The following is a 23,690-nucleotide window of genomic DNA, read 5'->3' on the forward strand; positions in this document are numbered from 1 at the left end:
GGGAAGTTGAGCGGTCTGTTTCCTGGCACTGTGGCCCATTTCTAAGGACTGGGGGGAAACAACATGACAGATAGGCTTGGGCTAGAATCAGATGGCAAAGGGGAAGATTGGACCATATTGCTGATATCCTATATCCTGTCAGATCTAAAGGGGTAGGGACTGGACTATCACCATCACAAGCATCCTATAGCGCCTCCTGGTGGTGGACTCCAGTAATAAACACCTCCTCAACACTATTCATATTCATACCTTCATATGAATATGATTCGCTGTTGTAAAACGACAGTGTTCTAATGCTACGCTTTGTTTATGAAGACTAAATAAACTTCAACTTTTACTTTTCTGTCATTTACATGTCACCTTTTATTTCAAATCAAATCAAATGTTATTGGTCACATACACATGGAAAGCAGATGTTAATGTGAGTGTAGTGAAATGCTTGTGGTTCTGGTTCCCGAAAGGTGCAGTAATATCTAACAATTCCACAACAACTACCTAATACACACATATCTAAATGGGGTAAATGAGAATATGTACATATAACTATATGGATGAGCAATGGCCGAGCGGCATAGGCAAGGTGCAATAGATGGTATAAAATAGGGTATATACATGTGATATGAGTAATGTAAGACATGTAAACATTATTAAAGTGGCATTATTTAAGGTGGCTTTGTTTAAAGTGACTAGTGATCCATTTATTAGTGTCCAGTGATTGGGTCTCAATATGGGAAACAGCCTCTCTGAGTTAGTGATGGCTGTTCAGCAGTCTGATGGCCTTGAGATAGAAGCTGTTCTTCAGTCTCTCGGTCCCAGCTTTGATGCACCATTACTGACCTCGCCTTCTGGATGGTAACGGCGTGAACAGGCAGTGGCTCAGGTGGTTGTTGTCCTTGATGATCTTTTTGGCCTTCCTGTGACATTGGGTGCTGTAGGTGTCATGGAGGGCAGGTAGTCTGCCCCCGGTGATGTTTTGTGTAGACCGCACCACCCTCTGGAGAGCCTTGCGGTTGAGGGCGGAGCAGTTGCCGTACCAGGCTGTGATACAGCTCGACAGGATGCTCTCGATTGTGGATCTGTAAAAGTTTGTGAGGGTTTTGGGTGACAAGCCAAGTTTCTTCAGCCTCTTGTTGCTGTTGCGCCTTCTTCACCACACTGTCTGTGTGGGTGGACCATTTCAGTTTGTCAGTGATGTGAACGCCAAGGAACTTGAAGCTTCTCCACTGCGGTCCCGTCGATGTGGATAGGGGGGTGCACCCTCTGCTGTTTCCTGAAGTGCACGATCATCTCCTTTGTTTTGTTGACGTTGAGTGAGAAGTTGTTTTCCTGACACCACACTCCCAGAGCCCTCACCTCCTCCCTGTAGGCCGTCTCGTCGTTGTTGGTAATCAGGCCCACTACTGTTGTTGTGTCTGCAAACTTGATGATTGAGTTGGAGGCGTGCATGGCCACGCAGTCGTGGGTGAACAGGGAGTACAGGAGGGGACTGAGCACACACCCTTGTGTTGAAGGTCAGCAAGGTGGAGATGTTGTTTCCTACCTTCACCACCTGGGGGGGCGGCCCATCAAAGTCCAGGACCAAATTGCACAGGGCGTGGTTGAGGTCCAGGGTCTTCAGCTTAATTATGCGCTTGGAGGGTACCATGATGTTGAATGCTGAGCTGTTGTCAATGAACAGCATTCTTAGATGGGGGATGGGGCAGTGTGATGGCGATTTCATTGTCTGTGGACCTGTTGGGGCGGTATGCCAACTGAAGTGGGTCTAGGGTGGCCACTAAGGTGGAGGTGATATGATCCTTGACTAGTCTCTCAAAGCACTTCATGATGACAGAAGTGAGTGCTACGTGGTGGTAGTCATTTAGTTTGGTTAACTTTGCCTTCTTGGGTACAGGAAAAATGGTGGCCATCTTGAAGCATGTGGGGACCACAGACTGGGATAAGGATTGATTGAATATGTCAGTAAACACACCAGCCAGCTGGTCTGCGCATGCTTTGAGGACGCGACTAGGGATGCCGTCTGGGCCAGCAGCCTTGCGAGGGTTAGCATGTTTAAATGTTTTACTCACGTTGGCCACGGAGAAGGAGAAGGGGGGGCTAGTTCTTGTTAGTGGGCAGTGAGGGTGGCACTGTATTATCCTCAAAGCGGGCAAGAAGCTGTTTAGTTTGTCTGGAAGCGTGCCGTCGGTGTCCGTGACGTGGTTGGTTTTCTTTTTGTAATCCGTGATTTCCTGTAGTCCCTGTCACATACGTCTCGTGTCTGAGCCGTTGAATTGCGACTCCACTTTGTCAATGTACTGGCATTTCGCCTGTTTGATTACCTTGGAGGGAATAACTACACGGGTTATATTCAGCCATATTCCCAGACATCTTTCCATGGTTAAATGTGTTGGTTCACTCTTTCAGTTTTGCGCGAATGACGCCATCTATCCATGGTTTCTGGTTAGGGTAGGTTTTAATAGTGGGTACAGTGGGTACAACATCTCCAATGCACTTACTTATAAATTCACTCACCGAGTCAGCGTTTTTTGCGGCAGGTAGCCTAGTGGTTAGTGTTGCGCCAGTAACCGAAAGGTTGCTAGATCGAATCCCTGAGCTGACAAGGTAAAAATCTGTCGTTCTGCCCCTGAACAAGGCAGTAAACCCGCAGTTCCTAGGCCGTCATTGTGAATAAGAATATGTTCTTAACTGACTTGCCAAGTTAAATAAAGTTTAAGTAAAGTAAAAATAAATAAGTCGATTTTATTCTCTGAGGCTGACCGAAACATATTCCAGTCCGCGTGGTAAAACAATCTTGAAGCTTGGATTCTGATCGGTCAGACCAGCATTGAATGGTTCGGTTCTAGTCACTGGTACATCCTGTGTCACGCTTCTTCTACAATTGAACCCAGAAGCAGACTAGGACAAGGAGAGTAGGATGAAGGTGAGTATTTATTTACAAGTTTAAACGTAGCGGTAGAAAGATCCAGGTGGCGGAGCGGGCAGTGGAGGTGAGTTGATGGGAGTGAATAGGCAGATCCAAGGGAGTAACAGAAGCCACCGACGACCAGGCAGGAATGGGGTGAGTGTTCCTGGTGAATGACTGTAGACAGAACAAACGGAGGTAAGTTCAAGGCAAGCAAGACGTACAAAACAACAAAACAAACTCTATCAAACTGGAGGCTGATACGCTGGCACAACATACTGTTCATGGCTAACGATCCGGCAGTGAATGGATGTCAGGTCAGCGCTTATGAAGTGGAGGGGTGATGATCAGGACCAGGTGTGCAGATAGCTGATGGGATACAGGTGCGGGTACTCAGAGATCTTCCAACTAGCTACGTCGCCCGGCAACCAGACAGGGTGCGTTCCAGGACACCGGAAAAAACACTCCAGGACAGAACACAGGCAAAAACAGACTCAGGAAGCGGGATTCGTGACATCCTGTTTGAGTTTCTGCCAGGACTGTTGGAGCAAAATGGCGTCGTGGTCGGATTTGCCGAAGGGAGGGCAGAGGAGGGCCTTGTATGCATCGCTGAAGTAAGAGTAGCAGTGGTCGAGTGTATTACCCCCATGCGTAGTGTAATCAATATGCTGATATCAAATCAAGTTTATTTTATATAGCCCTTCGTACATCAGCTAATATCTCAAAGTGCTGTACAGAAACCCAGCCTAAAACCCCAAACAGCAAGCAATGCAGGTGTAGAAGCACGGCGGCTAGGAAAAACTCCCTAGAAAGGCCAAAACCTAGGAAGAAACCTAGAGAGGAACCAGGCTATGAGGGGTGGCCAGTCCTCTTCTGGCTGTGCCGGGTGGAGATTATAACAGAACATGGCCAAGATGTTCAAATGTTCATAAATGACCAGCATGGTCAAATAATAATCAGGAGTAAATGTCAGTTGGCTTTTCATAGCCGATCATTAAGAGTATCTCTACCGCTCCTGCGGTCTCTAGAGAGTTGAAAACAGCAGGTCTGGGACAGGTAGCACGTCCGGTGGACAGGGGGTGATAGAATTTAGGTAGCCTTGTTCTCAAATGTGCTTTGTTAAAATCCCCAGCTACAATAAATGCAGCCTCAGGGTATATAGTTTCCAGTTTACATAGAGTCCAGTGAAGTTCCTTGAGGGCCACCTTGGTGTCTGCTTGAAGGGGGAATGTACACAGCTGTGACAATAACTGACAATAATTTTCTTGCAGGTAATATGGCCGGCATTTGATTGTGAGGAATTCTAGGTCGGGTGAGAAGAAGGACTTGAGTTCCTGTATGTTGTTATGGTTACACCATGAGTCATTAATCATGAAGTATACACCCCTGCCCTTCCTCTTCCCAGAGATGTGTTCATCTCTGTCGGCCCGGTGTCTGATCCGATTCCGACAACATATCCAGAGAGACCCATGTTTCCATGAAACAAAGAATGTTACAATCTCTGATGTCTCTCTGGAAGGCAACCCTTGCTCGAATTTTGTCTACCTTGATGTCAAGAGACTGGACATTGGCGAGTAGTATACTCGGGAGCAGTGGGTGATGTGCACATCTACGAAGCCTGACCAGGAGGCCGCTCCGTCTGCCCCTTCTACTTCGCCATTGTCTTGGGTTGGCTTCTGGTATTAGAGCCTTTGTCCTCGGTGGTGGTCCAAACAGAGGATCAGTTCGGGAAAGTTGTATTCCTGGTCGTAATGTTGGTGAGTTGACGTTGCTCTTATATCCAATAGTTCTTCCCGGCTGTATGTAATAAGACTTAAGATATCCTGGGGTAACAATGTAAGAAATAATACATAAAAAACAAAATACTGCATAGTTTCCTAAGGACTCAAAGCGAGGCGAACATCTCTGTCGACACCATCTTTGCCCTTCTTCACCTGAAAGCTCAAATCTGAGTAAAGGGAAACACCGGCACTGTTTTCCCCCAGAGCGTTTGTTTTTATTTTGTTGATGAAACTGAGGAGAGTCAAGGGCTGATTTCAAGGTTTTACTGTTAACCTATAAAGCGTTACATGGGCTTGCTCCTACCTATCTTTCCGATTTGGTCCTGCCGTACATACCTACACGTACACTACGGTCACAAGACGCAGGCCTCCTAATTGTCCCTAGAATTTCTAAGCGAACAGCTGGAGGCAGGGCTTTCTCCAATAGAGCTAAATTTTTATGGAATGGTCTGCCTACCCATGTGAGAGATGCAGACTCGGTCTCAACCTTTAAGTCTTTACTGAAGACTCATCTCTTCAGTAGGTCCTATGATTGAGTGTAGTCTGGCCCAGGAGTGTGAAGGTGAACGGAAAGGCTCTGGAGCAACGAACCGCCCTTGCTGTCTCTGCCTGGTTGGTTCCCCTCTCTCCACTGGGATTCTCTGCCTCTAACCCTATTACAGGGGCTGAGTCACTGGCTTACTGGTGATCTTCCATGCCGTCCCTAGGAGGCGTGCGTCACTTGAGTGGGTTGAGTCACTTACGTGGTCTTCCTGTCTGGGTTGGCGCCCCCCCTTGGGTTGTGCCGTGGCGTAGATCTTTGTGGGCTATACTCGGTTAAAGCCATATGTCCACTGTCTTAGCATGTGAATGCTTTGTTAAAGCCATATGTCCACTGTCTTAGCATGTGAATGCTTTGTTAAAGCAATGTGTTCAGTCTTAGCATGTGAATGCTTTGTTAAAGCCATGTTTATACAGTCTTAGCATGTGAATGCTTTGTTTTAAGCCATGTGTCCACTGTCTTAGCATGTGAATGCTTTGTTAAAGCCATGTTTCCACTGTCTTAGCATGTGAATGTTTTGTTAAAGCCATGTTTCCACTGTCAAAGCATGTGAATGCTTTGTTAAAGCCATGTTTCCACTGTCTTAGCATGTGAATGCTTTGTTAAAGCCATGTTTCCACTGTCTTAGCATGTGAATGCTTTGTTAAAGCCATGTTTCCACTGTCTTAGCATGTGAATGCTTTGTTAAAGCCATGTTTCCACTGTCTTAGCATGTGAATGCTTTGTTAAAGCCATGTGTTCAGTCTTAGCATGTGAATCCTTTGTTAAAGCCATGTTTATACAGTCTTAGCATGTGAATGCTTTGTTAAAGCCATGTGTCCACTGTCTTAGCATGTGAATGCTTTGTTAAAGCCATATGTCCACTGTCTTAGCATGTGAATGCTTTGTTAAAGCCATGTTTCCACTGTCTTAGCATGTGAATGCTTTGTTAAAGCCATGTTTCCACTGTCTTAGCATGTGAATGCTTTGTTAAAGCCATGTTTCCACTGTCTTAGCATGTGAATGCTTTGTTAAAGCCATGTTTCCACTGTCTTAGCATGTGAATGTTTTGTTAAAGCCATGTGTCCACTGTCTTAGCATGTGAATGCTTTGTTAAAGCCATGTTTCCACTGTCTTAGCATGTGAATGCTTTGTTAAAGCCATGTTTCCACTGTCTTAGCATGTGAATGCTTTGTTAAAGCCATGTTTCCACTGTCTTAGCATGTGAATGCTTTGTTAAAGCCATGTTTCCACTGTCTTAGCATGTGAATGCTTTGTTAAAGCCATGTTTCCACTGTCTTAGCATGTGAATGCTTTGTTAAAGCCATATGTCCACAGTCTTAGCATGTGAATGCTTTGTTAAAGCCATGTTTCCACTGTCTTAGCATGTGAATGCTTTGTTAAAGCCATGTTTCCACTGTCTTAGCATGTGAATGCTTTGTTAAAGCCATGTTTCCACTGTCTTAGCATGTGAATGCTTTGTTAAAGCCATATGTCCACAGTCTTAGCATGTGAATGCTTTGTTAAAGCCATGTTTCCACTGTCTTAGCATGTGAATGCTTTGTTAAAGCCATGTTTCCACAGTCTTAGCATGTGAATGCTTTGTTAAAGCCATGTTTCCACAGTCTTAGCATGTGAATGCTTTGTTAAAGCCATGTTTCCACAGTCTTAGCATGTGAATGCTTTGTTAAAGCCATGTTTCCACAGTCTTAGCATGTGAATGCTTTGTTAAAGCCATGTTTCCACAGTCTTAGCATGTGAATGCTTTGTTAAAGCCATGTTTCCACAGTCTTAGCATGTGAATGCTTTGTTAAAGCCATGTTTCCACAGTCTTAGCATGTGAATGCTTTGTTCTTTTTTTTCTCCCTCAAAAAAGAAAAGTTGCAAGTTGTTTTCTGTTGATCAGGGGGGCAGGTTGTGTGAGGCCAAGGGGAGATCGAGGAGAGACGGGCTGCATCCCAAATGGCACCCTATATTCTTGATGTAGTGCACCACTTTTGACCAGGTGCCCATAAGTAGTGCACTATAGTCTAAAGTAGTGCACTATATAGGGAATAGGGTCGAAAGTAGTGCACTATATAGGGAATAGGGTCGAAAGTAGTGCACTATATAGGGAATAGGGTCGAAAGTAGTGCACTATATAGGGAATAAGGTGCCATTTGGGTCTCAGATCTGTCTGCTCTGCAGAGATTGGAGAGCTCTAGAAACATATGGAACATTGAGTCTCAGTGTGTCTGAACAGAGAGTGGAGCTCGACAAACATAGGGAACATTGAGTCTCAGTGTGTTTGATCAGAGAGTGGAGCTCGACAAACATATGGAGCAGATCTACCGGTTGGCCAGGCCTCCACAGCTCCGCCACGTCTCACATACCGCTCAGACACTCCGCAGTGCAGCTTTAAACACTGAGTATGGGTTAGGACCCAACACAGCCTGACACCTAGGGAGAGGACAGCCCAGTTCAGTCCGGCCCAACCCCAGAGCTCAGTCCCAGCACCCCCAGCAGCCCCAGCTCAGCCCAGTTCAGTCCGGCCCAACCCCAGAGCTCAATCCCAGCACCCCCAGCAGCCCCAGCTCAGCCCAGTTCAGTCCAGCCCAACCCCAGAGTTCATTCCCAGCGCCCCCAGCAGCCCCAGCTCAGCCCAGTTCAGTCCAGCCCAACCCCAGAGTTCATTCCCAGCGCCCCCAGCAGCCCCAGCTCAGCCCAGTTCAGTCCAGCCCAACCCCAGAGTTCATTCCCAGCGCCCCCAGCAGCCCCAGCTCAGCCCAGTTCAGTCCAGCCCAACCCCAGAGTTCATTCCCAGCGCCCCCCAGCAGCCCCAGCTCAGCCCAGTTCAGTCCAGCCCAACCCCAGAGCTCATTCCCAGCGCCCCCAGCAGCCCCAGCTCAGCCCAGTTCAGTCCGGCCCAACCCCAGAGTTCATTCCCAGCGCCCCCAGCAGCCCCAGCTCAGCCCAGTTCAGTCCGGCCCAACCCCAGAGTTCATTCCCAGCGCCCCCAGCCCTGCACCTGAGGAGTCACGAGTAGACCTGCCCCTCAACCTCCACATTTCAAAGCCACAAACCTCCTGGTAAAACCTCCTGGTAAAACTTACTGGATGTCTTTAACACGCCAGTCAGGAGTAAAGCCCTTCTAATGACATGTTACTTCCCTCGCTAGGCTCTTCCCTCTAAATATTATGAAAGGGTTAATAGTCCGGTATTACTTCCTAGAAGTTCATCTGGAAAACCAGGCAGTCATGTTATTATTATCCCTGGTGTTTTTCATCCTGCGGTGGGACTAGCAGGACTCCCCCAGGAGATTCTGAGACTAGCAGGACTCCCCCTGGAGATTCTGAGACTAGCAGGACTTCCCCAGGAGATTCTGAGACTAGCAGGACTCCCCCAGGAGATTCTGAGACTAGCAGGACTCCCCCTGGAGATTCTGAGACTAGCAGGACTCCCCCTGGAGATTCTGAGACTAGCAGGACTCCCCCAGGAGATTCTGAGACTAGCAGGACTCCCCCAGGAGATTCTGAGACTAGCAGGACTCCCCCAGGAGATTCTGAGACTAGCAGGACTCCCCCAGGAGATTCTGAGACTAGCAGGACTCCCCCTGGAGATTCTGAGACTAGCAGGACTCCCCCTGGAGATTCTGAGACTAGCAGGACTCCCCCAGGAGATTCTGAGACTAGCAGGACTCCCCCTGGAGATTCTGAGACTAGCAGGACTCCCCCAGGAGATTCTGAGACTAGCAGGACTCCCCCTGGAGATTCTGAGACTAGCAGGACTCCCCCAGGAGATTCTGAGACTAGCAGGACTCCCCCAGGAGATTTCCAGACTAGCAGGACTCCCCCAGGAGATTCTGAGACTAGCAGGACTCCCCCTGGAGATTCTGAGACTAGCAGGACTCCCCCTGGAGATTCTGAGACTAGCAGGACTCCCCCAGGAGATTCTGAGACTAGCAGGACTCCCCCTGGAGATTCTGAGACTAGCAGGACTCCCCCAGGAGATTCTGAGACTAGCAGGACTCCCCCAGGAGATTCCGAGACTAGCAGGACTCCCCCAGGAGATTCCGAGACTAGCAGGACTCCCCCAGGAGATTCCGAGACTAGCAGGACTCCCCCAGGAGATTCTGAGGGGGGTTACGACTGTTTGATTGACGACTCGAACTGAATTCATCCTCTCTGCTCTACGTTCGCTACGTTCTTCTGTCTGAGACTGACATCGTAGAAGTCGTTTGTGGTGACGTCATAAAGAGGGTTGTTGTACAAAACAAAAGTGATTAGTGATTGGATCATCTCTAACCAATCAGAGTAACGAAGCCAATGACACATTTTCTAAACTTTATTTACCTATGCTCTGGCTCAACACCTTGGTTTCTGGGACCAATCAGACGGTCTAGAATGTGTTTCCATTCTAGAAATCATAGGGGAGGTACTCAGATCATAGGGGAGGTACTCATTGCGGAGAAGAGTAGTACTTGGCTGGAGCAAGTAGTTTGGGTCGCCAGGCAATACGACTATGACACTATTTTTGACCAGTGCCATTTGGTAGGAAATAGGGTGCCATTTGGTAGGGAATAGGGTGCCATTTGGTAGGGAATATGGTGCCATTTGGTAGGGAATAGGGTGCCATTTGGTAGGGAATAGGGTGCCATTTGGTAGGGAATAGGATGCCATTTGGTAGGGAATAGGGTGCCATTTGGGAGGAAATAGGGTGCCATTTGGTAGGGAATAGGGTGCCATTTGGTAGGGAATAGGGTGCCATTTGGTAGGGAATAGGGTGCCATTTGGTAGGGAATAGGGTGCCATTTGGGAGGAAATAGGGTGCCATTTGGTAGGGAATAGGGTGCCACTTGGTAGGGAATAGGGTGCCATTTGGGAGGAAATAGGGTGCCATTTGGTAGGGAATAGGGTGTCATTTGGTAGGGAATAGGGTACCATTTGGTAGGAAATAGGGTGCCATTTGGTAGGGAATAGGGTGTCATTTGGTAGGGAATAGGGTACCATTTGGTAGGGAATAGGGTGCCACTTGGGAGGGAATAGGGTGCCATTTGGTAGGGAATAGGGTGCCACTTGGTAGGGAATAGGGTGCCATTTGGTAGGGAATAGGGTGCCATTTGGGAGGAAATAGGGTGCCATTTGGTAGGGAATAGGGTGCCACTTGGTAGGGAATAGGGTGCCATTTGGTAGGGAATAGGGTGCCATTTGGTAGGGAATAGGGTGCCACTTTGTAGGGAATAGGGTGCCATTTGGTAGGGAATAGGGTGCATTATGTAGGGAATAGGGTGCCATTTGGGAGGAAATAGGGTGCCATTTGGTAGGGAATAGGGTGCCATTTGGTAGGGAATAGGGTGCCACTTGGTAGGGAATAGGGTACCATTTGGTAGGGAATAGGGTGCCATTTGGTAGGGAATAGGGTGTCATTTGGTAGGGAATAGGGTGCCACTTGGTAGGGAATAGGGTGCCATTTGGTAGGAAATAGGGTGCCATTTGGTAGGGAATAGGGTGCCATTTGGGAGGAAATAGGGTGCCATTTGGTAGGGAATAGGGTGCCATTTGGTAGGGAATAGGGTACCATTTGGTAGGGAATAGGGTGCCATTTGGTAGGGAATAGGGTACCATTTGGTAGGGAATAGGGTGCCATTTGGTAGGGAATAGGGTGTCATTTGGTAGGGAATAAGGTACCATTTGGTAGGGAATAGGGTGCCATTTGGGAGGAAATAGGGTGCCATTTGTGTGGGTCTGCGCGTGTGTCTGTGTGTGTGTCTACAAAATAATAATTTGTCATGTTGTCCAGATTTCTGTGGTACTTTGTCTCGCCTGAATAATGCACTCCCGTCCCCAAACAGATAATCTCTACTTTACTTGCATGTGGACTAATGCTGGCTGGAACAATCCATGTTGGCATGTAATTACTACTTACTACTTGTAATTACTACTCATCCAGTATCCAGTACTGTGTGTTAAAACTTAATCGATTGCAGATAGCACAGCCACAACTGTGGACACTTGGGGAACGTTGAAGTGTTCCCCAGCCCGTCCCTCAGGGCCCGTCTCTCAGGGCCTGTCCCTCAGGGCCCGTCCCTCAGGTGAGCTGAATGACACAGCTGACAGGGAAAGGAGAGAGAGTAATGGTTTTACTCAACAGTCAGTCGTTTGGGTTTTACGGGAATGAAGGCATTCCTCGCATTCCAAACCTCTCTATTTAAACCACATGGACTGCAAATAACATTTGAAGAATTTCACTGTTAGTCTACACCTGTTGTTTACAAAGCATGTGACTAATAACATTAGATTTAATCTCACACAAACCTCTCCTGTAAAATAAAAATCACATTGACCTGTTGATCTGGTGAAAATATAACCTCCTAAGTAGAAGAAAGGCCTGACGGGCTGAAAACATCGGACTACTGATGACACTGGGTGGTATAGACCAGGATTTAACTGGTGTGTCTAGGACTTGTTAACTTAAAAGCACCTTACAGATCGGCCAAAAAGTATCTAGGAAGAACAACGAGTCCTCCTCGGTCAAAAGTGCCGGGTACTTGTCTTGAGTAATAGACAAAAAGTACAATACATAAAGGAGAAATACAGCTGTAGAACATTCTGGTCACCAGAGACCAGGGAGACGTGCCAGTTTGTCACAGAGAAGCTCTGAAGAATGACTTGAGAAGCTTTCTGGCAAAAGTCGGGGCATAGTTGGAGAGTGGGAACAATACATCAGTCTCCTCACATTTCTCCTTCCCCCTCTCTCCTCACATCTCTCTCTCTCTCTCTCTCTCTCTCTCTCTCTCTCTCTCTCTCTCTCTCTCTCTCTCTCTCTCTCTCTCTCTCTCTCTCTCTCTCTCTCTCTCTCTCTCTCTCTCTCTCTCTCTCTCTCTCTCTCTCTCTCTCTCTCTCTCTCTCTCTCTCTCTCTCTCTCTCTCTCTCTCTCTCTCTCTCTCTCTTGTAAATAAACAAAAACAAGAATATTGTGCCGTCTGGTTTACTTAATAAGGAATTTTTTATTATTCGTACTTTTACTTTTGATACTTGAGTATATTTTAGTAACTACATTTACTTTTGATAATTAAGTATATTTAAAACAAACTACTTTTAGACTTTTACTCAAGTAGTATTTTACTGGGTGACTTTCATTTTTACTTGAGGCATTTTCTATTAATTAAGGTACCTTTACTTTTACTCAAGTATGAGATTTTAGTACTTTTTCAACAACTGGTTGTACTTTCAAGTATTTTTACTTAAGTACTTTATACCACTGCGTTTTTGTGAGTGAGATATGGTTGTCCTTGCTTCATAGAGCCATTGGATGTCTTTCAGCGATGATCCTATCGGCGGATTCATTGCTAAATGTACAAGCAGACACATTTTTTTCCATTCTCTGAAAGACTACAACTTGTGTTGGGCGGTGCTTCATGCTCCGGCCCCTCCCCAAAGTCCGACGTTTTATATATAAATCTACTTCGGGATCGGTGTTCCTTCCACGGTTGAGCTAACATAGGCTAATGCGATTAGCATGAGGTTGTAAGTAACAAGAACATTTCCCAGGACATAGACATATCTGATATTGGCAGAAATCTTAAATTATTCTTAATCTTAACTGTACTGTCTAATGTACAGTAGCTATTACAGTGAAAGAATACCATACTATTGTTTGAGGAGAGTGCACAGTTTTGAACATGAAAAGTTATTAATAAACAAATTAGGCACATTTGGGCAGTCTTGATACAACATTTTGAACAGAAATGCAATGGTTCATTGGATCAGTCTAAAACTTTTCACATACACTGATGCCATCTAGTGGCCAAAAATCTAAATTGCAGCTGGGATGGAATAATACATTACGTCCTTTCTCTTGCATTTCAAAGATGGTGGTGCAAAAAACATACAAAATAATGTTTTTGTTTCTTCTTCTTTGTATTATCTTTTACCAGATCTATTGTGTCATATTCTACTACATTCCTTTCACATTTCCATAAACTTCAAAGTGTTTCCTTTCAAATGGTACCAAGAGTATGTATATCCTTGCTTCAGGGCCTGAGTTACAGGCTGTTAGATTTGGGTATGGCATTTTAGGAGAAAATTGAAAAAAAAAAGGGGCTAATCCTTAAGAGGATGAAGGTGGAGGACAAAACTGAAAGCACTGATCAGACGCAATGGCTTCAAGTGATTCCTCTCATCAACATTGACGATGGAGCATCTATTAGCTACACCGTGACATTAAACCTGAATATAGTGAAGAGGATTTGAAACAAAGAGTTGGATTTAGCTAACGTTAGAAGCTCCGCTAAAGCCGATGCACCAAGAGGGCAACTTTAGTTTATCTACTGAAAACATATTGTGTATTGGTGGCTAACATACTACAGTGGGGGGTAATCAATCATTTTTCTGTTTGCTAACTATGCAGCTAGCTAGGTAGGTAGCTAGCTAGGTAGGTAGCTAGCTAGGTAGGTAGCTAGCTAAACAACTACTAGTAGCCATATCTATGACTAAAAATAGAAGATGTTGTACAATCAGATCTTTTGTATCTCGATTGTAAAAGCTCTTCTCTTTTTAGTCGTAGATATGACTACTAAACAGCAAGCTACAACGTACAACCAGCCACCTAACGCTAGGTTTACCAGCCAACATTAGCACATGACTGGAGTTGGCTAGCTAGTTAGCCTGGCACCTGCTAACTTGTTATGCACCACACCTCACATTTGTAACTTGTTTGCAAATGTGTAACAAATGACTGTAAATAATTTTATTAGCCAGCTATGTAACATCAGCAACTGTAAATAATTTTACTAGCTAGCTATGTAACATAAGCAACTGTAAATCATTTTACTAGCTAGCTTTGTAGGGTTCACATTGGTTATGATTATGACCGTGGATGCATTTTAATCTCACAATATAATATGCATGACACAAGATAGGATTCCAAACAGACGTAAATAACAAGTGTTGCATATCCAGCAAGCTAGCTAGCTAAGTTTACTAGAAAACAGTGAGGAGAAAAAACAATACAACAATTTAATGTTTTAAATCTCTAAAACTGAAGCTGGTTTGACACAAAAGGTATTTGCCTAAGCATGCTGTAGCTAGATACTGTCTGCCTACTTGTGCACATATACGCATGTTCATGCATTTCGCTACACCCGCAATAACATCTGCTAAAAATGTGTATATGAACATAAAAATGTGATTTGATTTGAACTAGTCTACCCTAATGTTGATGTTATGCTGGCATGGTTCAACTGTTGTTCAAACTGTACAATAGAGTGTAAAAAAGAAATTGTCTTACAGACAATAACGTGTGGTGCCTGGGCTTCTTCCTGGAGACGATTCTATATGGAGAGAAACATCATTAACTTGCCTGCGTGTGTCGTTGCAGCAGAACTGTATCCCGTGATCTATATCCCTCTTGAGGGATTAGATATTATGCTGAATTTCAAGCTGATGACTCACGAGGAGCTGAATGGCAGTTTGGTCATGAGCACACTCCTCCCACAGCTTTACAAGTATTCCCTGAACTTTCTGTATGTTTCTTTGGAATGACAGTTTCATCATGACCACCTCTCACATCATCTGCTGATCACCAGTTCTCTTCGCTGTAGATTGTTACACCAGATAATGAGATTTAACCGATTACAGCCTCGAGTGTTCTTGGGTGTGACGCTACAAGCTTGGCACACGTGTATTTGGGGAGTTTCTCCCATTCTTCTCTGCAGATCCTCTCAAGCTCTGTCAGGTTGGATGGGAAGCGTCGCTTCACAGCTATTTTCAGGTCTCTACAGAGATGTTCAATCAGGTTCAAGTCTGGACTCTGGCTGGGCCACTCATGGACATTCAGAGACTTGTCCCAAAGCCACTCCTGCATTGTCTTGGCTGTGTGTTTAGGGTCATTGTCCGGTGAACCTTCGCCCCAGTCTGAGGTCCTTTGCACCCTGGAGCAGTTCTTCATCAAGATCTCTTTGTACATTGCTAAGTTCATATTTCCCTCGATCCTGACTAGTCTCCCAGTCCCTGCTGCTGAAAAACATCCCCACAGCATGATGCTGCCACCACCATGCTTCACCGTAGTGATGGTATTGGCCAGTTGATGAGCAGTGCCTGGTTTCCTCCAGACGTGATGCTTGGCATTCAGGCCAAAGAGTTCCATCCTGGTTTCATCTGACCAGAGAATCTTGTTTCTCATGATCTGAGAGTCTTTAGGTGCCTTTTGGCAAAGTCCAAGCGGGCTGTCATGTGCTTTTTACTGAGGAGTGGCTTCCGTCTGGCCACTCTACCATAAAGGCCTGATTGGTGGTGGAGTGCTGCAGAGATGGTTGTCCTTCTGGAAGGTTCTCCTATATCCACAGAATAACTCTAAGGCTCTGTCAGAGTGACCATCGGGTTCTTGGTCACCTCCCTGACCAAATCAAATCAAATCAAATCAAGTTTGTTTTATATAGCCCTTCGTACATCAGCTAATATCTCGAAGTGCTGTACAGAAACCCAGCCTAAAACCCCAAACAGCAAGCAATGCAGGTGTAGAAGCACGGCCCTTCTCCCTCGACTGCTCAGTTTGGCCGGGCAGCCAGCTCTAGGAAGAGTCTTGGTGGTTCCAAACTTCTTCCATTTAAGAATGATGGAGACCACTGTGTTCTTGGGGACCTTCAACGCTACAGACATTTTTTGGTACCCTTCCCCAGATCTGTACCTCGACACAATCCTGTCTCAGAGCTCTATGGACAATTCCTTCGACCTCATGGCTTGTTTTTTGCTCTGACATGCACTGTCAACTGTGGGACCTTGTATAGACAGGTGTGTGCCTTTCTAAATCAGGTCCAATTAATTTTATTTACCACAGGTGGACTCCAATCAAGTTGTAGAAACATCTCAAGGATGATCAATGGAAACAGGATGCACCTGAGCTCAATTTCGAGACTCATAGCAAAAGGCCTGAATACTTATGTAAAAAACATTGTGTTTTTGTTCATTTACATAAATGTATAAAAAACTATTTTCGCTTTGTCAATATTTGGGCAGTGTGTGTAGATTGCTGAGATTTATTTATTTTTTACTCCATTTTAGAATAAGGCTGTAACGTAACAAAATGTGTAAAAAGTCAAGCGGTCTGAATACTTTCCGAAGTCACTGTATAAACGGAACAGTACAGGACCCAAAATCGAAACCTTGTGGAACGCGACTTGTGATATCTATTTTATCTGAGTTATGTTCACCAAGGGTGACATAAAACCAAAAACTAAACTAAACTAATTTAGAACTGGACCAGAGAGGCCAACCCACCTCTCCGGTCTGTTCAGAAGGACATTCATGTTCAATAGTGTTGAATGCTTAAATCTAAGAGTACAGAGAGCTGTTTGGCATCTGTGTTGGCCATTAGATAATTTACCACTTTATCTAAGACTGTCGCTGTGCTGTGGTGGGCACGAAAACCAGATTGGAATAACAATTAAAATAACAGTTGGCAGAATTTTGCTTAAGAATGGAAGGTTGGAGATTGACCGAAAATTGCTAAAAGCTGAAGAATCTAGAAGGGGTTTCATCGTAACAGTTTTTAGTGCAGTGAGGAAAGTGCCAGTGAACAGGGAGGGATTAACAATAGCTTGCACTTCTTCAGATATGCAATTAAAAAGTGTTTTGAAGAAGGTGGTGGGGATAGGATGGAGAAGGCAGGTAGAAGGCTTAAATTGTGATGTCACTTTCCTGAGCATGTCTGTGGCAACCAGGGAAAATGACTCCATAGTGCCTTTGCGTGGTCGGCTAGGGCACATATTATCAAACTTCTCATCAGGTCTTCCCTGATAACCAACATTAGGCTGGGTATCTCTGAAATATGCCACAGACTCATCACATTTACATGTGAAGGAAAGTTCACATAGGTTTGCAGAGGTAGGATTTATCAGGTCATCAATGGTCGAGAAGAGCACTCTCTAATTATTCTGATTATTAGTGATCAAGTTAGTAAAATGAGCCCATCTAGCATTTCTAATGGCCTTGTTGTATATGTCAAGTTGCTCTCGTAGAAAATCTTAGATTTTCTCCACTTGCACTCTGCCTTTCTGCAATGTGTCTTTAACTGATTAAATGTCCTTACAGCTGAAATAATAAACGGAACAGTACTTGACCCAAAATCAAACCTTGTGGAACGCCACTTGTGATATCTATTTTATCTGAGTTATGTTCACCAAGGGTGACATAAAACCAAAAACTAAACTAAACTAATTTAGAACTGGACCAGAGAGGCCAACCCACTTCTCCGGTCTGTTCAGAAGGACATTCATGGTCAATAGTGTTGAATGCTTAAATCTAAGAATACAGAGAGCTCCTCTCCGGTCTGTTAAGAAAGGCTCCCCCCACCCTTTTCTTTTTCAGAGCATGAAAAGCTGTAGTCCGGGGGGGGGGGGGGGGGGGGGGGGGGGACTGCAAAAAGAAAGGCACTACAGTCTGAAGACAGTTTCAATGAGAAACATGCGATGAACTTCACGCTCAGTAATGAGCCAGCGGCATAGCACCCTACAAACCCTGGATGGGAGACCAGATGCTGCTGGAAGTGGTGTTGGAGGGCCAATAGGAGGCACTCTTTCCTCTGGTCAAAAAATAAAAACTCGAATGCCCCAGGGCGGTGATTGGGGACATTGCCCTTCATGAAGTCCTGTCTTCGGATGGGATGTTAAACGGGTGTCCTGACTCTCTGTGAAAACTTAAGATCCAATGGCATTTATCGTGAGAGTAGGGGAGTGTTAACCCCGGTGTCCTGGCTAAAATCCCAATCTAGCCCTCCTACCATCACGGTCAGCTAATCATCCCCAGCTTCCAATTGGCTCATTCATCCCCCCCTCCCCTCCCCTGTAACTATTGCCCAGGTCATTGCTGTAAATGAGAATGTGTTCTCAGTCAACTTTCCTGGTAAAATAAGGTTTAAATAAATAAAATACATTCACGAGAAAGGTTTTACTAGGGATTGCTCTAACATTTAAACGCGCCATATTCAATGAGTGTGGGCCAGTCTGCCTCTAGGACATCTGCCTCGAGGTAACCAATGGAATAACAACCAATGGAATAACAACCAAATGGAATAACAACCAATGGAATAACAACCAAATGGAATAACAACCAATGGAATAACAACCAATGGAATAACAACCAATGGAATAACAACCATATGGAATAACAACCAATGGAATAACAACCAATGGAATAACAACCAAATGGAATAACAACCAATGGAATAACAACCAATGGAATAACAACCAAATGGAATAACAACCAATGGAATAACAACCAATGGAATAACAACCAATGGAATAACAACCATATGGAATAACAACCAATGGAATAACAACCAATGGAATAACAACCAATGGAATAACAACCAATGGAATAACAACCAATGGAATAACAACCAATGGAATAACAACCAAATGGAATAACAACCAATGGAATAACAACCAATGGAATAACAACCAATGGAATAACAACCAATGGAATAACAACCAATGGAATAACAACCAATGGAATAACAACCAATGGAATAACAACCAATGGAATAACAACCAAATGGAATAACAACCAAATGGAATAACAACCAATGGAATAACAACCAATGGAATAACAACCAATGGAATAACAATCAAATGGAATAACAACCAATGGAATAACAACCAAATGATTAATGTTACAACCACATTGTCTGACCGTCTCCAATCTATCAGTATGGTAGGAGATAACAGTTTGTATAAACTCACAAGAAGACGGAGTTAAAGGAACATAAATTAGGTTACTCACAATAATGACTAGCAGCAGAGTGGAGAGGAGGTGTTTCCCTCTGTCTAAACTGGCAACCAAGGGGTTAAAGTCTGTTCCATAAACTCTCCCGTGCTTCAAGAATCCCCTGGAAGCTTCTTGTGCAGGCTTTAAATACTGATTTAACAGATGACATTTTACACACAGCCTGCCACTGAGAAAATAGCCTACTACTACTACTACTACTAGCCCATAGCTCGCACTGCCTCCTCACACTTTACCACAGCTACCAGCTAGGGAACACACCACAGACACACCACAGCACAGACACACTTTACCACAGCTACCAGCTAGGGACCACAGGACAGCACAGACACACAGACACACAGACACACTTTACCATAGCTACCAGCTAGGGAACACAGCACAGACACACCACAGCACAGACACACTTTACCACAGCTACCAGCTAGGGACCACAGGACAGCACAGACACACAGACACACAGACACACTTTACCATAGCTACCAGCTAGGGAACACAGCACAGACACACCACAGCACAGACACACTTTACCACAGCTACCAGCTAGGGACCACAGGACAGCACAGACACACAGACACACAGACACACTTTACCATAGCTACCAGCTAGGGAACACAGCACAGACACACCACAGCACAGACACACTTTACCACAGCTACCAGCTAGGGACCACAGGACAGCACAGACACACAGACACACAGACACACTTTACCACAGCTACCAGCTAGGGAACACACCACAACACACCACAGCACAGACACACTTTACCACAGCTACCAGCTAGGGACCACAGGACAGCACAGACACACAGACACACAGACACACTTTACCATAGCTACCAGCTAGGGAACACACCACAACACACCACAGCACAAACACACAGACACGATGGGAACTGTGAGAGTGTTATTCTTCTCCGTTATACTGTCACCGTGTCTCTCCTTGACGGGGAAACTCTTTAACCAGGATGCAACGCTCCGACTGGAACAACGGGACGTGTTGTTCGATAGAGAAGGTTATCTGGAAGCAACGAGGTCTAAGGTAAGATGTATTTTTTTATATCAGTTTTCTGTTCCAGTATTGAAAATAATGACAAGAGTTTGCAAAGCTGTCATCAAGGCAAAGGGGGGAGGCTACTTTGAAGAATCTTAAACATAAAACATATTTTGATTTGTTTAAACACTTTTTGTTGGTTACTACATAATATAACATATGTGTTATTTCATAGTTTTGATTTCTTCACTATTATTCTACAATGTATAAAATAGTAAAAAAAAAAAAAAAACTGGAATGAGTATGTGTGTCCAAACTTTTGACTGGTACTGTATATATTTAAATATGTATATATTTTATGTAATTAGAGGCAAATAATGCCATAACCAGCTGCTTGTTTTATACTCTGAAAACTAATAATCTACTTTTCTTTTGAACATTCAATTTGTTGTTGTATGCACACGTTGTTTTATTCATGCATTAGTAAACAATGCCTCATCAATAACAACTGGTCCATATTATTACGTCAGTAGCAAATCAAACCAGAGCCATTGGCCTCAGTCCCACTTCACTGTAAACAGTGCGACTTGGATGGACGCAGCATATGGCCCAGTCTAATTTCTCTCTCCCCTAGTCTAATTCCTGCTGGGGAAATCTGTGCCATCAGGGACTGTTGAAAGCGGTTGGCTGGGCTGTCTGTCCAGAGCTCCAGACTCAGTCCAGACTCAGTCCAGACTCATAGTGATTGTGATTAGTCAGCACAGCAGGGGCAGGGCTGCTGGCTTCAGGAGGTTCCACTGCTCTAGAACAATGGAGGTTCCACTGCTCTAGAACAATGGAGGTTCCACTGCTCTAGTAGAATGGAGGTTCCACTGCTCTAGTAGAATGGAGGTTCCACTGCTCTAGTAGAATGGAGGTTCCACTGCTCTAGTAGAATGGGGGTTCCACTGCTCTAGTAGAATGGAGTTTCTACTACTCTAGCAGAATGGAGGTTCCACTGCTCTAGTAGAATGGAGGTTCCACTGCTCTAGTAGAACGGAGGTTCCACTGCTCTAGTAGAATGGAGGTTCCACTGCTCTAGTAGAATGGAGGTTCCACTGCTCTAGTAGAATGGAGGTTCCACTGCTCTAGTAGAATGGGGGTTCCACTGCTCTAGTAGAATGGAGGTTCTACTGCTCTAGTAGAATGGAGGTTCCACTGCTCTAGTAGAATGGAGGTTCCACTGCTCTAGTAGAATGGAGATTCCACTGCTCAAGTAGAACAGAGTTTCTACTGCTCAAGTAGAACGGAGGTTCCACTGCTCTAGTAGAATGGAGGTTCCACTGCTCTAGTAGAATGGAGGTTCCACTGCTCTAGTAGAATGGAGGTTCCACTGCTCAAGTAGAATGGAGGTTCCACTGCTCTAGTAGAATGGAGGTTCCACTGCTCAAGTAGAATGGAGGTTCTACTACTCAAGTAGAATGGAGGTTCTACTGCTCTAGTAGAATGGAGGTTCCACTGCTCAAGTAGAATGGAGGTTCCACTGCTCTAGTAGAATGGAGGTTCCACTGCTCTAGTAGAATGGAGGTTCCACTGCTCTAGTAGAATGGAGGTTCCACTGCTCTAGTAGAATGGAGGTTCCACTGCTCAAGTAGAATGGGGGTTCCACTGCTCTAGTAGAATGGAGGTTCTACTGCTCAAGTAGAATGGAGGTTCGACTCCTCTAGTAGAACGGAGGTTCCACTGCTCTAGTAGAATGGAGGTTCCACTGCTCTAGTAGAATGGAGGTTCCACTGCTCTAGTAGAATGGAGGTTCCACTGCTCTAGTAGAATGGGGGTTCCACTGCTCTAGTAGAATGGAGGTTCCACTGCTCAAGTAGAATGGAGGTTCCACTGCTCTAGTAGAATGGAGGTTCCACTGCTCTAGTAGAATGGGGGTTCCACTGCTCTAGTAGAATGGGGGTTCCACTGCTCTAGTAGAATGGAGGTTCTACTGCTCAAGTAGAATGGAGGTTCGACTCCTCTAGTAGAACGGAGGTTCCACTGCTCTAGTAGAATGGAGGTTCCACTGCTCTAGTAGAATGGAGGTTCCACTGCTCTAGTAGAATGGAGGTTCCACTGCTCTAGTAGAATGGAGGTTCCAGGTTGGGATACTCCAAAACTGCAGCCCTGCTTCAGCTGCCAAGGGGCCCAACTCCTTCTCCTAAGGGGCCAGAGGTCAGGGTTCACCCAGCAAACAGTTCATGTTCCTTGAATATTAGGTAACATTCCAAAGCTCCAGCTGAACAGAACGCAGGTTGGCATTTGTTGATATGAGTCATGAAGTCAAAAAATCTGATTTTAAACCTAACCCTAACACTGCAAGCCCTAATGCCTAACCCTAACACTGCAAGCCCTAATGCCTAACCCTAACACTGCAAGCCCTAATGCCTAACCCTAACACTGCAAGCCCTAATGCCTAACCCTAACACTGCAAGCCCTAATGCCTAACCCTAACACTGCAAGCCCTAATACCTAACCCTAACACTGCAAGCCCTAATGCCTAACCCTAACACTGCAAGCCCTAATGACTAACCCTAACACTGCAAGCCCTAATGCCTAACCCTAACACTGCAAGCCCTAATGCCTAACCCTAACACTGCAAGCCCTAATGCCTAACCCTAACACTGCAGGCCCTAATGCCTAACCCTAACACTGCAAGCCCTAATACCTAACCCTAACACTGCAAGCCCTAATGCCTAACCCTAACACTGCAAGCCCTAATGCCTAACCCTAACACTGCAAGCCCTAATGCCTAACCCTAACACTGCAAGCCCTAATGCCTAACCCTAACACTGCAAGCCCTAATACCTAACCCTAACACTGCAAGCCCTAATGCCTAACCCTAACACTGCAAGCCCTAATGCCTAACCCTAACACTGCAAGCCCTAATGCCTAACCCTAACACTGCAAGCCCTAATGCCTAACCCTAACACTGCAAGCCCTAATGCCTAATCCTAACCTTAAAGCAAAGATTCACCCATATGATGCAAACTCATCATATCATACGCATTATATTGGCTGCTTGAACAGAGAATATCTCAGATAAACATGAAATGACCTCGGGAATTGATATAACATCATTCAGAAATGCACAAAAAACTATACTCAAAATGGGTGAATCGTTCCTTTAAATGAATTAAGACCAAAAAAAACACATTTTAGTTTTCATGAATGTTTACAATATAGTCAATTTTACTTAGCAGCTGTCCCAACGAGCAGAAAGCGCTGAGTTCTGCCTCTAGGGTTCATGGCAATCAGGTTGTTTCCAGTCTGCTTCTTTCTAAACAACAGGCCTTTCTAAACAACAGGCCTTTCCAAACAACAGGCCTTTCCAAACAACAGGCCTTTCAAAACAACAGGTCTTTCCAAAACAACAGGCCTTTCCAAACAACAGGCCTTTCCAAACAACAGGCCTTTCCAAAACAACAGGCCTTTCCAAACAACAGGCTTTTCCAAACAACAGGCCTTTCCAAAACAACAGGCCTTTCCAAAACAACAGGCCTTTCCAAACAACAGGCCTTTCCAAACAACAGGCCTTTCCAAACAACAGGCCTTTCCAAACAACAGGCCTTTCCAAACAACAGGGCTTTCCTAAACAACAGGCCTTTCCAAACAACAGGCCTTTCCAAACAACAGGCCTTTCCTAAACAACAGGCCTTTCCTAAACAACAGGCCATTCCAAACAACAGGCCTTTCCAAACAACAGGCCTTTC

The 23,690-nt window shown here is 45.0% G+C and overlaps 1 protein-coding gene across 1 annotated transcript in view; it reads left to right on the forward strand.

The window, feature by feature from the left end:
* Positions 1-19,061: 19,061 nt before the first annotated feature.
* Positions 19,062-23,690, forward strand: part of LOC129851345 (mimecan-like) — a 34,717-nt gene continuing 30,088 nt past the window's right edge. Inside the window, exon 1 of the mRNA XM_055917812.1 lies at positions 19,062-20,004. Coding sequence (XP_055773787.1) covers positions 19,852-20,004 — 153 coding nt within the window. The 5' untranslated portion in view covers positions 19,062-19,851. The remainder of the gene's footprint in view (positions 20,005-23,690) is intronic.

The sequence above is a fragment of the Salvelinus fontinalis genome, chromosome 3 (assembly GCF_029448725.1).
Source record: "Salvelinus fontinalis isolate EN_2023a chromosome 3, ASM2944872v1, whole genome shotgun sequence".
NCBI lineage: Eukaryota > Metazoa > Chordata > Actinopteri > Salmoniformes > Salmonidae > Salvelinus > Salvelinus fontinalis.